At 42.9% G+C, this 16,916-nt stretch overlaps 1 protein-coding gene across 1 annotated transcript in view; it reads right to left on the bottom strand.

Annotated features, from left to right (window-relative positions):
* EXO1 (exonuclease 1) overlaps positions 1–16,916 on the bottom strand; it is a 237,624-nt gene that overhangs the window by 103,619 nt on the left and 117,089 nt on the right. Inside the window, exons 8-9 of the mRNA XM_086927581.1 lie at positions 15,822–15,918; positions 14,189–14,420 (exon numbers count right to left, since the gene is read on the bottom strand). Coding sequence (XP_086783707.1) covers positions 14,189–14,420; positions 15,822–15,918 — 329 coding nt within the window. The remainder of the gene's footprint in view (positions 1–14,188; positions 14,421–15,821; positions 15,919–16,916) is intronic.

The raw sequence follows: 16,916 nt of genomic DNA, 5'->3' as shown, positions 1-16,916 counted from the left end.
AAGAGTAGACCTCTGGAACAATATTGTTGGCCATAGAGCTCGAAAGACATTTTTAGGTTTTGTTCCAATTATGGACTTGTGAAAATGCACATCCTGCAAATCCATAGTGCCACAGCAATTCCTAAATATAACTGGGGATACATCTAGTGCAGTTCTACTTTTATAAAAGATTCCCTTCCATCCATTTCTTAGTTGAATTCAAATTCACTATACATCAGAATAATACCTGTGGTCCCTTTTTCCTGCCCAAAATAAGTAAAGGGAGTAATGTTCTTTAATCTAGTGGCGTTTTAACTCCCACAAGCACCTTCTGATGTATTAAGGTTTACAACTTCTGTACCAAACTTTCAGGACAGAAGGTCTCAACCCTGTGGTGAACAACTAGACAGAGTAAAACTGGATTTTTCGTTATTGTGTAAAATATCTACCACACATTTGTTTCTTGTTCACCTTAGCAATGCAAAAAGGTAGCAGGCAAATCGTCCTACCAGGGGATGACAAACTAAAAAAGCGAAAGTCATTGTTTGGTGACAGCAAGGTGTTGCAAAACGCTAAAGTCTGTTGATTTACCCTTCCTCAAATAGACTGCTGATAGAAGGGTCGATCTACGGGTATTGTTGAGGATCTTAGTATTGCTGTTTTTGCATTTAAGGTTTAACCTTCTGCCACTGGTATGCACTGCTATTGGAATAGAGTTGCTTTTCTTAAAAATTCTTTTAATTTCTTCATCCACTCGTAAGCAAACTGTAAATAGAATGATTCCTAAAGACATGATGTCTTCAAAAACATTTTCAAAAATGAGACGTTTTTCTCTTTGAAATCCTGCACAGATAAAGCTGTTTATGAATTAAAAACCGTATAGTAAACTCGGAGAAAGACACTATACTGATGCCCATGTACCTGGAAAAGCAGCCATTAACTGGTTCAATGTTGAAACATGACTGGGTGGTTCGATGTAGATAAATATGTTTCAGAAACACAAGAAAAGTTGTATACAAGTACAGTTGAGTTAAGATTTTGCTAGACTTGATTAAGGTGCTGTTTTATAAAACCAATTAACTAGAGTACAGAGAAAACAATAACTATGTTAATCAATATGGACAACCTGAATATGCGCAAATGCCTTTTCCCACATTCTTACCATTACAAGATATATTTGCTCTTCTATAAATTTTATCTTTCTTCATACACAAAGCCTAGGGCAGGCTGATCTGTTATAAATTCTATGAGAACTTACTTTGACAATGCTCCCCGTAACCCTAGAGATTGTCAAATATATGTAAACTACAACCTAACTGTACACTTTGTGCATATTGTACAACAGCAGCCTTTCTGTCACTCAGACCCATGAAAAGCTCAGTGCATGCCTTGGTGTTTCTACAAACTCCCCCACTTTATTTAATATATTTGGGGCACCCACTGCAAAAACAAAATTCAGGGCTACTGTGGTTGTTTTATAATAGCAAGCTAGGAAGAAAGTACTGCTAGAAGTAAAGAAACGCACAGTTGGGACACCTATAGAGTCTGCAATCATCCTCGGAAATGTATGCTCAACAAAAGCATTCCTTTAGACTGCCTCCAAGCATTTACCAGGAGAGTGAGATTGCTTGGAAGATCTAGCAACTACTGCCTATTACGGGATGAGGTGGTAGTAAGGCAGAGGGCAGTGTCCAGGTGTACATTGAGTTTCCAGCACAACATCCAGCATGACAGTGTCAAAACACTGTTTGGATTAAAGTCGACAGTAAGTAATAGTATACGTATGCTAAGACTGTGGTTTGCTACTGTTAAGCACTTCATTGCTGGTTGATACAGAAAAGATGTGAAATCAGTGTTTGGCACCAACACATTAATAGATTCAATATAATGATGAGAAATGATCTATCTGTGTTCTAATGACAGTCATAGAACAGTCACTGTCACTTCACACAATCAACTTGACCTACTTTGACCATCACTTTGACCATTTCCCGGGCTGTCAGGCGTGTCGCTGCTGGTGGCGGAGCCCCTGCGGGTGTTCCGCGCCGGTCTCCCTCCGCCGTTGTTCTTTGAGCAGCCACAGTGAGGGGAGGACCGAGAGGGTGTAAAAACTACCCTTCCCAGCTGCCCCGTGACTCAGGAGCAGACCGCGGGACCAGAGAGCGCGCCAGCTGGCGCATATAAGTGACGAGCCCCATGGGTGGAGCGGGGGCTTCACACAATCAACGTACTTTGACCATCACTTTGACCATTTCCCGGGCTGTCAGGCGTGTCGCTGCTGGTGGCGGAGCCCCTGCGGGTGTTCCGCGCCTGTCTCCCTCCGCCGTTGTTCTTTGAGCAGCCGCAGTGAGGGGGGGGACCGAGAGGGTGTAAAAACTACCCTTCCCAGCTGCCCCGTGACTCAGGACCAGACCGCGGGACCAGAGAGTGCGCCTGCTGGCGCATATAAGTGACGAACCCCACCCGCGTCGCGGGAGCCCCGGGCGAAGCCCAGGCAAAGGGCGGGCCCTCTGCGGCCCTCCAAGGCCAAACGAGGCTGGGCTGGGCCACATCACTAAAATCTGCTTTTCTGCCACGACTCGCAACATCCAAGGTACTGTCTGGGATACTACGTTTTGTTTTGTTGTGGCACTATTGTGGTATTGCTCCTTGCCCCGTACTATTACTATCAAATCAATCGGTGGCCACTAGAACCATATATTTATAAGGGGTGTGACCCGTGAACAGTGCTGATCGACTGTCAAAACATGAGGAGGGGGACCAAAACCAATAGAATGCCTACGCTGAGATCTAATACTAGACAGAAAGTCGACTCGCCGCAGCCGCAGCCCTTACCAACTTTAACGGCGATAGACAAAATGTTGCAGCAAACTATTGGGGCTGTGGCAACCGCCATTGAAAACACTAAACGGCGGCTTTCGATAGCGCCAACAGCAGCCATTCATGATACTGAGGATGGTCCCGTGGTAACAATATCAGATGAACCGGACACAAGCTTCCTGTTAACGTCCTCTTATGTAGAGCTCCCATGTGCTCAGGCAACTACAGATACACCAAGAAACACAACCAGAGTTTCTGATTTTGCTAATCTAGAGGAGATACCTTCGTCTATTCCTCAAATTAGAAACCCAAGTAAAACTGTCCCGAGAACTAGAAAGAACACCTTTGCAAAGCACCACAATAAAAAGGGGGGGAAAGACAATCCTAAGACTAACCACAACCTGGTGACCCCAATGGCCAACACCACATCTGGCATACCCTGTTGGGTAGCCAATATGGTGTCAGACCTTAAGGCAGGACTGGAGGAGACTATCAGTGCGCACCTCAAGCCCCTGATGTCCAAACTCGATAGATTAACTTCTTTAATAAATAACAGGGTTATAGGGCCAGCTAAACCAGTGACACATGGGATAACCCCAGTATCATGCAATCAGGACTCTGGAAGTCCAGGGGTCGAAAAGATTACACATAAGGGCAAGGCAGCGTCAGATAACAATTCTGTAAATCAAAAAAATAGTGCTGCTCCACAAAGCAGAACATCGGGCAAGACAGGTGTTCCTCCACCTCCCTGCGCTAAGGGTACCGCTGCGCAGGGACGTAACAATCAAGGGAAGAGCTCACTGCCACCAAGTAAGGACACTCCAGGCAATACCCAAAAGGAGACCCCTATCCAAGTAATGACTACCACCCCAACAGTTGCAGCTAGGGTAAAAACGGGAGTGCGCTTCCAGTCAATTAATCTACCACCTGAAGGATTACCCTATGTAGTCGTGTTAACAGGTGTGCCGCCCCTAAAGGAATGATTCAGAAAAGGGAAGGAAGGCAAAAGAGAAAAGGAAGTGGAGTTGAGGAATAAATGTATACAATGGCTAAGATCCAACAAGCCACTACCATTACACATCTCTGGGGAAATATTGTCTGTAAGAAGGGTGCAATGGATAGGAAATGGAGCAAAAACCGTTGCTGGGGATGTTATTGCAATAAACTTCAGGGACACCTCTGCAGTAAATCATATATGTAACTCCCCAATGTTGGGACCATTAACTAACATACACCCCCTACACGTAATCCTATTTTTACCCCCTACGACCCCCACAGAGACCCTCATACTTTAACAGGGGTCAGGCGAATAGGGCTCTGCACCCCGTGCAGCTAAATAGAGCAGATAATTGGCAGAATCCCTGGCAGGCATTCCCTCTTTACGATCCTGCAGTTGCAATGCATGCACATTGGAATAGGTTCTGTGCCTTGGATAATGTCGACTGACTTGAGTGGAATAAAATGTGCCCACTTCAGCCAATTAGGGGCAGTTTAGAGAAAGATTCATGACGATCAGGGCGGTTGTCACTCACCCCCTTAGCAGAGACCGGTAGCTCTGTTGTGGTACCTACTCATGAACCTATAACAGCCGACTTGAATGATACACTAAGGATTGGGCATGTAGCTGACTCAAGGGTAGAAAACACACCAGATAAGTTAAATACCCCTGTTGCAGTAGGGGAGGTTCTAGATAGGAGGACAGCAGGGGATGGCACAAACAAGTGACTCAGCATGGTATAAGAGTCATATCCTGGAATATTGCAGGGGTGGCAGCTAAATACATCTTACAGGAGTGGAGAGACTTTATAACTAGTTTTCACATTATTTGACTCCAAGAGACCTGGGCTATTGAACCTGAACGATATACACTAGAAGGGTTCAAAAGGTTTCGCGGTCACCGCAGTAAGGGCGCCATCTGGAAGAGCTATTGGTGGACTCATAATATACGTCGATCTCCGCATCCAGGGGTCCTGGTCAAATCTGAGCTGGGACTCAACAAATATGCAAGCGATAGGCTTTTGCCACAAGGGCCTAAAAATCACATTGATAAACTGGTACAATGCGGTGGGCTCAAATGGCAGAAATAACATCACGAAAGAACTGGACGACCGTCTTAAAAACATGTCATCTTCTAATAAAGCCACAGGGTCCCCATATATCATCTTAGCGGGAGACTTCAACTGCCACCTGTGTGAAAAACTAAGACCAATAAATAAGGACTGGTCACGTTGCCTGGAGGAAAAAGGACCACATTTTGCTCATACCACGGAGGGCAGGGAAATGGAGAACTTTATAAATCGGCACAACCTATTATTCATAATGGATCTAATAACGATTGGCATTGTGGGGGAACCTAATGCAACGTACAAAGGAAGGGGTTGCCACTCCTATATAGACTTTGTTATGATGTCCCCAACACTTAAAAAATGGATCACAAACTTTGAAATTGTACATAGTCCATTCAGTGACCATAACCCGTTGGTATCGGTTCTCAAATGCATGAATCTTAGAACAGCAGAGGGTGTACCCGATGCCATAGAACAGGCAACTAACTGCACAAGGGAGAAGACTTAAATGGGCCAAGATTAATGGAGACACATTTTACTCCAATCTTGTATCGAAAGGCCAAAAACAAATAAATATTTGCCTGGATGAAAATAAGGGCGGCCAAACTGTGGTTAGGGCCTTTGAAGAAATCGCCCAACTACTGGATACCCTATTGAAATCCTCCACAGGAGCCAAACTGCCTCAGACCCCACGCTGGTTTGATCATGATTGCACTAAGGCGTTGAAAGACCTGAAAAAATGCCTTGCTGGTCAACCAAAGGATAAAGTTAAAATAGCAGGCAGTAGATCCAACTATAAAAAAGCCCTGAAAGCGCGCAAAAGAACTTTACAAAATCAAGCATGGGAGGACCTAAGGGAAGCAGCAGAGAGGGGTGATATTACGACATTCTGGAGAGTCATCAACGACCCGTGTTTTAAAGACCCGAGGGGGCCGGAGATAGTGAATACTATTCTCCCTGAACAATGGTACAATCACTATCTTGGCTTGTATAACCACACTGGGATGGCACCGCAAGAGGAAGGCGAAAGAATAGCAGCGCCCGTAAGCTTAGATTTTTCGTTGGGAGAAGTAAAATCAGCAATCCAAGGGCTCTCAAAAAACAAAGCGCCAGGCCCTGATGGCATCCCCCCTGACCTTTATTTGAGCAATATTGACTTGTGGGCACCCATCCTCACTAGGGTCTTGAACGAGGCAGTTGTGGCAGGACTGCCTCGTTCTTGGTCCTCGGCAATCATTGTCCCAATTCATAAAAAGGGCAGCCGGGTTGATCCCCAATGCTACCGTCCTATATCATTAATAGATGTAACGGCTAATGTTTTGGGACGTGTGATTTTAAATCGTTTACAAATTTGGGCTGAGGACAATCATATTTTAACAGATGTACAATATGGGTTCAGAGAAGGGAGATCCACAACAGATCAATGCTTAAACCTGTATCTCCTCACTGCTAAATATACCATTGCCGCCAAAGAGTCCATTCATATGGGTTTCATGGATCTCTCAGCGGCCTTTGATCGTGTCAACAGACAGAAGCTATGGGCCCTGATGATCTCTCTGGGGGTGGATCAAGGGTTAGTGGACACATTGAAGGCATTACACTGGGAGACCACAGCTTCAGTCCGTTATAACAAAGAAGGAATGAAGACAGAGCCATTTCCTTGTACAAGCGGTGTCCGGCAGGGCTGTATATTAGCTCCTTTTTTATTTTCATTGTATATTAATAATCTGGACCGAGAACTTATGAAGTTGGGAGTGGACTCCCCCCAAATAGGTAAGCGTTCGGTACCCGTCCTCTTGTATGCGGACGACGCAGTGTTGCTAGCCCGCAACCCACTTGGTTTACAAAAGTTAATTGATGGTTTCGTCAACTTTATGAATTCACTGGATCTCTCAGCTAACCTGGATAAGTCCTTCGTTATGTCCTCAGGTACAAACACCAACAAGCATTTGCAATGCAATAGGTCTCGCATTAGGAAAGTTTGAGCTATTGGTATTGTAAATGACACATTTTTTATTTATGTGTTGGTTTTGAAAGTCGCGAAATTAATAACTTTGTCATTTACAATGCCAATACTTTTAACTTTTGCAAATGTGACACCTATAGCATTTCTAATGCAATATGTGTTGTATTTACGTGACTTAGATGTATTGATATTACAAATAACAATGGCTTTTAATGTTTTAAAAAAATTAATACTTAAATAAAAGTAGAGGGAGGGCGATAGATAGAGGGCGATAGATAGATAGAGGGAGGGCGATAGATAGATAGAGGGAGGACGATAGATAGATAGATAGATAGATAGAGGGAGGGCGAGGTAAATTGGGTAAATGCGGACCCAGGGGCTATTTTAAGATGTTCTTGTATGCATATGAGCCGTTTGAATGTGGTGCAGCATAGGTAGTACATTATATGATCATTGTTGGTAGCCATGGGATAAGCATGTGGCCAGCCAAAGGGTAATGCTGTCAGATTTCCTTTACCCTAATAATAATGAAGTGCGATGGCCTTTAAGCAAAATAAGAGGTGAAATAACTAGATATTAGTACTGTCCCCACTAATGTCTGAAAGTACTAATGCATGCATGACATGGCAAACAAAACCTATTCTGTGGTATGAAAACATTAATCTTTCTTGTTTTTTCCAAAAAGCATATTTAATGCACCTTTACTATGCCGCTCTGGACACGGAGGCTGAGATTTAGAGTGGCTTGGGGCACTAGAAGAAGCACCAATGAGCCACGGTTTAAGTGAGGGAATTCTAGTTTCTGAAAAGCAGAAGAAATCCACTGGTGTATTCTTGTGAGGCAGGCCTGCAAAGAGGCAATTAATAACAGATGGGTGTAATCCACACAAATAGTGAACTACAACACAGTGAGAGGTGACAGTGAGGTGAAAGCTCACAGAGATGTCATGCACAGGGTTAAATAGCACTGATGATGGGGTGGTACCGTTAAGAATCCTGCAAGTACGGGGCTGGGGGGAGGGTCGTAGTTTCAGTGAATAATAAATTGAGATCTTTCCAAAGGGAAGGCTAGCAGTAAAAACGCCACTATAGAGAAAAGGAGTGTTGTTAAAGCTCTAGGAATCTTTCAGGGCCTTAAGTATAGTTTATTTTATAGTTAATAACCTAATGCGGGTTTGCATGTTGTGCAAACATTATGTCACTGCGTTTTGCTTCCTCAAACCCAACCGTGATTTTTACTTAGGGTAATGTCGGAAGAGCAGCGAGGGAGGATAATATGGCATTAGCAAAATGGAGGGAGCCTTGGCTTCCATCAAAGTATATAAGGAAAATGAAAAGCAAAAAATTACACTCGACTCCTGTCAAAAACGTTGCATGGTGAGTTTGCTGTCCTTTTAAATCTGATTTCGCCACCCCTAACATGGCTGCTTCAAAGGGATGGGAGCCGAGCAGGGACGCGGTCTGAATGGAGGCAAATGGCGGTGAGACAGCCATCCTGGGAAAGAGACTGGCTATCCTAGGAACCTGGACAGTGGGCAGAAAAGAGGGACAATATAGGTACCTGCGAGTCATCCTCTTGAAAATAAATAAAACACATCTACGCCTACGGAGCAGTGGATGAATCATTAAAGCGCGCTCCTTCAAACGTAGTTGTTATTATGTCCCGGGCGGAAGTCAGGCAGGCCGGGGGCGGGACGTGGAGACACACCGGAAGCCCGGGCGGGCTCCCGTGAGGTGAGAGCCTCGCACGCACAGAAGGATGAGACCGCCGCCGCCTGCAACGAGCCCTCGCCTGGAGACGAGTACTGGTGAGTGGGGGCCTTTGCTGAGCTGCGAGGGCGGGGGGCATGTGTGTGTGAGTGGGGCGGCGGGGGGCTCTGTATGTGTGTGAGCGTGCGTGCGTGTGTGTATGTGTCTTGGAGTCTGTGTGTATGCGTGTGTGTATGCGTGTGTGATGACTGCGGGGGGGGGGAGAGTGTGTGTGAGCGAGCGAGTGTCTGTCTGTGTGTATGCGCATGCATGTGTGTATGTGTGGGGATGTGCACGGTGAATGTGGACGGAGCCGACGTGCGCGTGCACGAGGTCAAATCCACAGGCTAAAGCGCGTGGCACCCTCTTGTCCTAATCCCCCTGAAGTCGATGACTATAGTTCTCGAACTGGACTGGAGCATCCTACGGATGCTAGTCCAGCTCGCCCTAAAAATGCTGATTGTGCTCTGACTTGTACCGAAAAAAAGGTAACCAAAAATCCTTTAAAAAAATGTACAAAGGCGCTTCCGCTGTTTATTTTTTTAGTGTTTAGTTGAAAGCAGCATCTTTTGTATGTAATTTTAGAACTGATTGAATAGCTTTTACAGTTTTATTTTTTATGTGAATTTAGTGAATTGGACTGTGGCATTATTCTCCCCAAGTTCCTAGTATTTTATCGAATTAAATGTTTTTGGCTGTTTTAATAAGACTGACGTGTTTTTGACTTGTTAAAGATATATTTTTACTGAAGCAGCCGCAGGAAAGCATTACTGTCAGACTCTGTGCATGCATGCGCTGTATGTCATGTACTGATTGTGCCTGTAAATCCACAGTGTTCTAGAACTTCCCATGAGTGACCATCACTCGTGGAGAATGGAATGAAATGCTGCTGAAGGCAGAATCGGTTATGTTTTAATTTGGATACTGATCTCATTCGCTTCACCCCAATTTTCCTCTTGAGTGCACTACGCAGAACCTCTAGCTACATGAGTCTGGAGAGTAAAGCAATGCATATTACATTGTCCTTTGCCAAAAGTTCATATGATAACTGTATCAATTGCGATTGCTAATAAAGCCGGTGGAAAAAAGGAAATAAAACCATATATTTCCCTCTGGAAATTGACGTGTTTGGAATATGCATCAGAATGTGATACTGGAAAGTGATATCTTTTTTCTAAGACTGGCAAAACTATTACATATATGCTATCCTCCCAGAGCAAGAGCGATTTGATTGGCCGCTTTACATTTGATACGGCAGTAAGGTTTCAGGTGAGGAAAACCTAGACGCAGGTCCGTGAAAGTTCTGGAACATACTTCTGTAGGGAGAAACAGGGCCCTACTGAAAACCGAGCGGCCCAGACTCACCATTGGCCAAACGACTGACCTTGAAGAATGATGGGAGGGAGGTTACCCCCACTCTTAGGTTTTGAGTAGCCTCCTGCAAATCTAGCGCTCTGACGTGACTTCAGTGAGACGCTGTAGCCAAGTCGATAATAAATACCCTTTTACCGGAAATAGACTCGCTAGGTCTCAAACATAATGTGCTGTCATCTGTAATGCTATTTTCTTCTATTTATTGCTACCCCCACCTTCACCATACATCTTCCCTTGTTGGTCGACGGTTAAACACTTTTTTTTTAATGGCCTTCGGTAAGAAGCCCTAATCCGTGCCCTATGGATTTGACGACGGACGAGCAACGAAGGTGAAGCACTCACCTGCTGCAGCTAGTTACGTATGGAAGAGGCTTGGCTTCCTGCAAGGAAAGTTTGCCTCTTGTCACCTCTCCAGAGAACTCTCCTCGCTTAGCTTCAAGTCTGTCACGTTTGCAGACGTGGTGTATGAACAACACTTTGCCTGACGCCAAACAGCAGCTTAAATAAAGCTTCCAGACAGGGCTCGTTGGCGGACTCGTGTGTGAGAGAATCAGTTTTCCCTTCGACTTGAATGTCTGGCTTAAATTATTGGGGAAATGTAATTTCCTCCTCAGGAGTATTGAAAGAACGGTTCGTCTTGAGGGGGTGCAGTCCTGAAACAGCGAAGGCATAAGCGCATGGACGTCAATCCGGGGTGGCAGCTGCTGCACCTGGCTTTCTGCTTGATACCTCTGGCATTGCCATTGGTCTGAGACATCATCGAGGGAGCTGGGTCAATAGCCCCTGCTGGTCTGCTATCCCCAAAATAGAAATGAGGGGAAAAGAGAGGACATTATTATGTCCCGGGCGGAAGTCAGGCAGGCCGGGGGCGGGACGTGGAGACACACCGGAAGCCCGGGCGGGCTCCCGTGAGGTGAGAGCCTCGCACGCACAGAAGGATGAGACCGCCGCCGCCTGCAACGAGCCCTCGCCTGGAGACGAGTACCGGTGAGTGGGGGCCTTTGCTGAGCTGCGGGGGGCATGTGTGTGTGAGTGGGGCGGCGGGGGGCTCTGTATGTGTGTGAGCGTGCGTGCGTGTGTGTATGTGTCTTGGAGTCTGTGTGTATGCGTGTGTGTATGCGTGTGTGATGACTGCGGGGGGGGGGGGAGAGTGTGTGTGAGCGAGCGTCTGTCTGTGTGTATGCGCATGCATGTGTGTATGTGTGGGGATGTGCACGGTGAATGTGGACGGAGCCGACGTGCGCGTGCACGAGGTCAAATCCACAGGCTAAAGCGCGTGGCACCCTCTTGTCCTAATCCCCCTGAAGTCGATGACTATAGTTCTCGAACTGGACTGGAGCATCCTACGGATGCTTGTCCAGCTCGCCCTAAAAAGGACTTTTTACATAGCATAGGACCACATAGACTAGGAAGAGTTAAGTCCTTCTCTTATCTAGGCGTACTTTTCGATGAGAAACTGGAATTCAGAAACTTGGCTGAAAAACATGTAGCCAAACTGGTGGCCTCAACGGGTGCCATAATGGCATACGGGAGGAGGCTAGGTAGATGGTCACCGGAACAGATACTGAATCTATACAGAGCGGTTTCTTGCTCCAAGGTGTCATACAGGGCAGACGTTTGGGGCTGCAAAATCAACCATGCGCACCAGATACAAGCCGAGGAAAATACATTTTTTAAAAGATTATTAAAGGTTCCTCAAAGCACCCCCGCATATATAACACACACGGAATTGGGCGAGCCATATATTGAGGACAGAATCATGGTTCGACCTATTCTGGCCTGGATTAAGATTTGGAGTAACCCAGAGGCCGGTCTCAGCAGACAGATTATTAAGGATTGCTTGAGCCGGGACAGAGGGGGACAGATCCCGTGGCTCAAATATGTAATAGACACTATGGAAGGAATTGGTTGCAAGAACTTGTTCTCTGAGCCGGAGTCCACGACCAACCTGAATAAAACTCTGATCAAAAAACTTTTTACTGCCTGGGCATCCGCCAGAAGGGCCCACGTTGAAACCGGGAAAATATCCGTTGTGGCCCATGGTTCACTAAAAACAACGCCTGGAATGGAACCATACCTAGCGGTGATGCACAATGCGCAGGAAAGATTCTATATGACTAGGTTCAGTCTGAATCTCCTTCACCATTTACTGGCTGTTCCCGCAGGCTTCACATGCTCGGTAGAGCTGAAGGGTACCTGCGGCTGCGACTCTAGGTCTCCGCAGGATACCCTTCACTTGGTTTTATTATGTCCTTTTTACTCAGTCCCTAGACGGAAGTTTTTAGTAAGGATCTTGAAAAAAAATAAACTGAGACATGCTAAAGCAGCCCTCCTTTTTTTGCAAAAAGCCTCAGACCCATATCCTCTGTTTTGCACTATAAGTTTTATTAAGGTGGCCATGAGATTAAGGAACACCAGGGAAATATCGACCCACATCAACTTATAGACTGAATCACTGTCTGTATAAGATTCCCAATGATCTATTGTTTGTTTCCGCCCCTTTTTAGACCTATTTTTACTGTTTTTAATATGTCATTTTAAAAAAAAATGCTTTTTAAATATTGTATGTATGTATTTGCATGTTCTTTAATGGTATCTTTTTAAGTACCGAATAAAGATATTTGATTTGATTTGATTTACTTCAAGGTGTCAACTGCTCATGCATCCTAATTTTTCCATTCAGCTCCTCCAAACAGTACTGCATGCAGAGGAGCAAGTAATATGCTGTGGAAAATTCCAATAAAAGTAGCTAGGAGGCAATAATAAAAAGTACTTTCCCCAGGTGCTTTTTGACACACAAATATATCTAAAGGATTTCTCAATGTACAGAGTTCCCTCTACTTAAAAGGAAAGTAAAATACTTAAGTCCATGCTAGCCAAACATTTTGGCAAGACTGAACAGTTAAACTGTCCCATAATGAGTACCATATTTAATGTATGAACCACATTGCTGCAGATCCGTATGGTCAGCACTTATGCAGTTATTGAACAAAATATGATAAATGAGCAGTCAGTAGTTCTGCATTACGAGGCACTTTGTAGCACAGAGAAATTAACTGCACAAACAAAACTGAGCTTTGCAAACTTCATTCCAGTACAGTCACCTAGTAGTCAGAACAATAAATCTTAATCTCAGCCAATAAAATAAACAGTTTGAAAATACCAAAATAACCCTCTGATTTCCAAAAAGAATGCTTGACAAATTGTAGGATGGATTTGTCAACACACAACTTGAGATCTGGTTATGTTAAGTAAAGGGCAGCACATTTATTTTTAAACATCTGAAAACCTACCTTACATCAGACCCTAACCATTCCCGTAACAGGCAGATTCTGGCCTGAATCCTAATATAATCCATAAATCACCCAAACCATGCATGAAAGCTCAAGGATAATGTTGCCCATCCTCTAAAAACACGCTATTTTTATTCCTAAACCATAACTTGGCTTTTTCATATCCTCAAAGGTGACCCATAATGTTATCATTACACACACCATAGTTTATCCCAAACAGTAAACACAGGTTTAACATTTAAACGTACACAATTACTAACCTGATCCTAACGCAATCCTAGACATTGACCATTTATCTAAACGTAATTCTGCTCGTAACCCCAACCCTAATCGGTACTCAGATCTAGCAAAACCTGAACTTTAACACAAGGCCTTCACATTTAAGATTACATCAGGTCGACTATGATTCAAACCCTAACCATTACACTCCCCCCATCCCAGGTCCTAACCCTTGGTTCACTTTTCAACCTTTAATCCTAACCTTGATTCACACACTAACCCTATTCTAGTTCCAACTCTAAATGTAACTAACAGATTCTTCACCTTAGGATCCTAATTTTTATGGTTTGAATTTCCTTCCCAATTTCTATGGAATAAACAGGCATGAAGTGACAAGATAGCATTGGTGGCTCAGAAAGGGGCACACAAATGATAGGCTCACAAGTCTCAATAATGTCATAACTGAGACGTTGTTTAAAAAACAGTAGAGAACTGGTGACACTTGGGATTTTCAAAGAATGTTGCTTAACTTACTAGGGAGATGTTTTAGGCGATAATTTCTTTATTTACAAAATCAAAGTGGAATGGAATCCTTCAGTTATCAAGTATTGTTTCTTTTGCATTTTGAACACATGCAAAAATTAATTCATCCCACTATTTGTGTTTTAAAAAGAAAATACACCTTCAAAGGTCTGCTTTGCACAATATCAAATTTGCACTTACCTTCCCTTGGTCTTTTCTCAACTGTGCCATTGCGAGGAAATATCAATCCTTTTGTGCGAATTACTCTCTCAATGCCTTTTGTACATTGCTTTTCAGCTTCTTTAGATTTTGTGGGACTTTTGTTGAATTTCACTTGACCAGGACTGTAGTTACTGCTCCAAATGCTACTAGAAAGAATTGCATTCTTGTCAGCCACACTGTCACTCCAGCGACGGCTCTTTGGTTGAGCTTGCTAGAAAAGTAAACAAACATTTAAGGTAGGCAGTAATAGATGAAAATGTTTTCCTATTGACCACATACCATGTGAAGAACTAACAACAAACCTAAAACTGTTCCACAAATCCATGCAGAATATTAATGCATTTCAACTCACTCATAATAGTACTACTACCTTAACTATCAATTCCTTATACCAAAAAATAATATTCAGTATAAAAAGCAACATTTATTATGTAAGGATCAATAGGTACGTATAAAAAGAACTGCACAAGCATTCTCTCCTGAATAACTTCACTTCCTTCTTCCTAATTTAAACTCATAGTATGCCTTCCTCTTGGTCCAGAAAGTCCTAATCCAGTGCACAAGGAGTATTGTATTGACACTTCTGCCATGTTTTTATGTTTACGTTTGTGGGGGGTGGGTGCAGCACACAAACAAGTTGTTATTAAATTGCTGTGCTGCAAAAGAGAAAGTACAGGGCTGGGTGGGGAACTAAGGGAAAAGATATGGTGGCAAGCACAGCAAATTTACCTTTGTACTACAATGAATGATTTAATAGTGGTTCACATACTGTACACTGACTCAGATCTGCGCAAATCCTTTTTTGAGTTGATCCTACACCATGCGTCTCATGTTTAGACTGAACAATGAAGACTTCCAAAAATAAAGCCAGTTTTTATGATGCTTTGCTGAAAAGGATGTATTCTATCTGCAATAGGGAACAGAAAAATAATGTATATTTGTTGATCCTGACTAGTAAGAGAGAGAACCTTGAGTGGAGGTGTGGGGTGAAATTTCTATGCCCTCCACTTCGTCAGAAATACGTCTAAACTTTTGCAACACCATGGCTCTAACAGTATAATTCAGAGTAACCTACGTTTCTAGTCCGCTAACGTTACACCATGTGACTGTGTGCATTTTTCATAATGAGCTGAAAGAGCATTAAAGATGGCTGCATTGGTTGGAATCACAAAAGTAGAGAAGCAGTTATCCGTATAAAGATGCATTATATTAACAGTTGGGGATTAAGAGTACATTAGGAGCACTTCCTGTTTTTTGTAAGATAAATCTGCTTTTAAATTTTTTAAAACAACTTCCTTAACCTTTGCTCTGAGCTCAAGTTCTTTCAAAGAGAAATTTAAATAATGAATCAGTAAGTTATCAGTACACAGTTAAAGCTTGTGGAATGTTCAGCAGAAAGAGGAAACTGAACTTCGTGAATAGGGTGATGGGAGAACACAGACTCATAGCATATGTTCAATTACCGCCTACTACTTAGCAGACATCTGTATTATATTTTGTTTACTTTTTAATCTTTTTATCTGCAAATTTGAGTGATCACAAAAAACTTAGCCCAGTGTGACCAGCCTTGCTGTCTTTCTTTTTCTTCCAGTTAGCTAAAATCATACATTACCTGGAAAGTGTCTGGATTGTAGTTATCGATCTGTTCCATTGTGTTGATGTCCTTATTTCCAATGGCAATTTGAAAAGCAGCCTGATCACCTATATTTCTAAAAGCCAAATTAAGGAAACAGTCATTTTAGTTCATGGTTACAAGTGCTCCACCAACAGAAGGTAAATTATACACACAAAAAACATACAACCTAAAAATATCCAAATTTCGAAGTACAAAAGAAAGATTTGGAATGACAGTAACAAGTATTTACAGGACCAGTTTGATAACTTTAGGAAGGCTCCTCATTCTATCCTAAGGCACTTTTTGATGTGAATTAATATATTTCCTCCACTGCTCCTTCCAAAGCACCATAGTCAATTATTAGGATAGCTCCAGATCAAAGTTGATGCAAAATGTCTGAGCTTGTGGATCTTTTTTATATAAAAGTGCATCTCTTTATTTCACTGGTACACAAACGGTTTGCATTATTTTGTTCCAAAGCTGGGCATAAAACTTAATTGTAGAACTGTTGCCTTTAAAAAAAATTCATCTCAAGACCACATGAACATGAAACATTTTTTTCAGTCTGTCAGATTCAAATTGCATTGCACTTCAATAGCTTCAAATATGTTAACAGGAAGTTTAGAGCCACTGCTACTTTCTAGTTCAATTCAAATTAAGCTCTCTATTGATCACAATTGGGCTGAGTGCAAAATATGTCCGGAGTCAGGTGATTTAAAATATTCTTTTCAGAGGAAACTCATTCTTCTCTATAGCTGAATTGCTTCCACTGACAAACTTCATCTCACTGATAGATATGCTTTCCTTAAATTAGCTCAGACACAATTTTCTGATGATACTATTTTTTGGTTACAATAGGATGGCACACACTCTAGATTATACAGAATACAAAAAACTTTGCATTTCAAAGACAATAGTAGAAAATCTAGAATTTATTTTTCCAACCTTGCAAAAAATGGAGTGCACAGCCATAAGTGAGTAAGCACATAATGCTTTAAATAGGATTTACACCCAAAATGAGAATGGAAATATGAAACTATAAATTTAGGAAAAGTCATTAAGCAAGTATGTGGATGTAAAAGTCTTTTTCAT

This window comes from Lissotriton vulgaris, chromosome 6 (assembly GCF_964263255.1).
Source record: "Lissotriton vulgaris chromosome 6, aLisVul1.2, whole genome shotgun sequence".
Lineage (NCBI taxonomy): Eukaryota > Metazoa > Chordata > Amphibia > Caudata > Salamandridae > Lissotriton > Lissotriton vulgaris.
The sequence above is the reverse complement of the archived record's forward strand: the minus strand, read 5'-3'. Positions and strand labels throughout refer to the sequence as shown.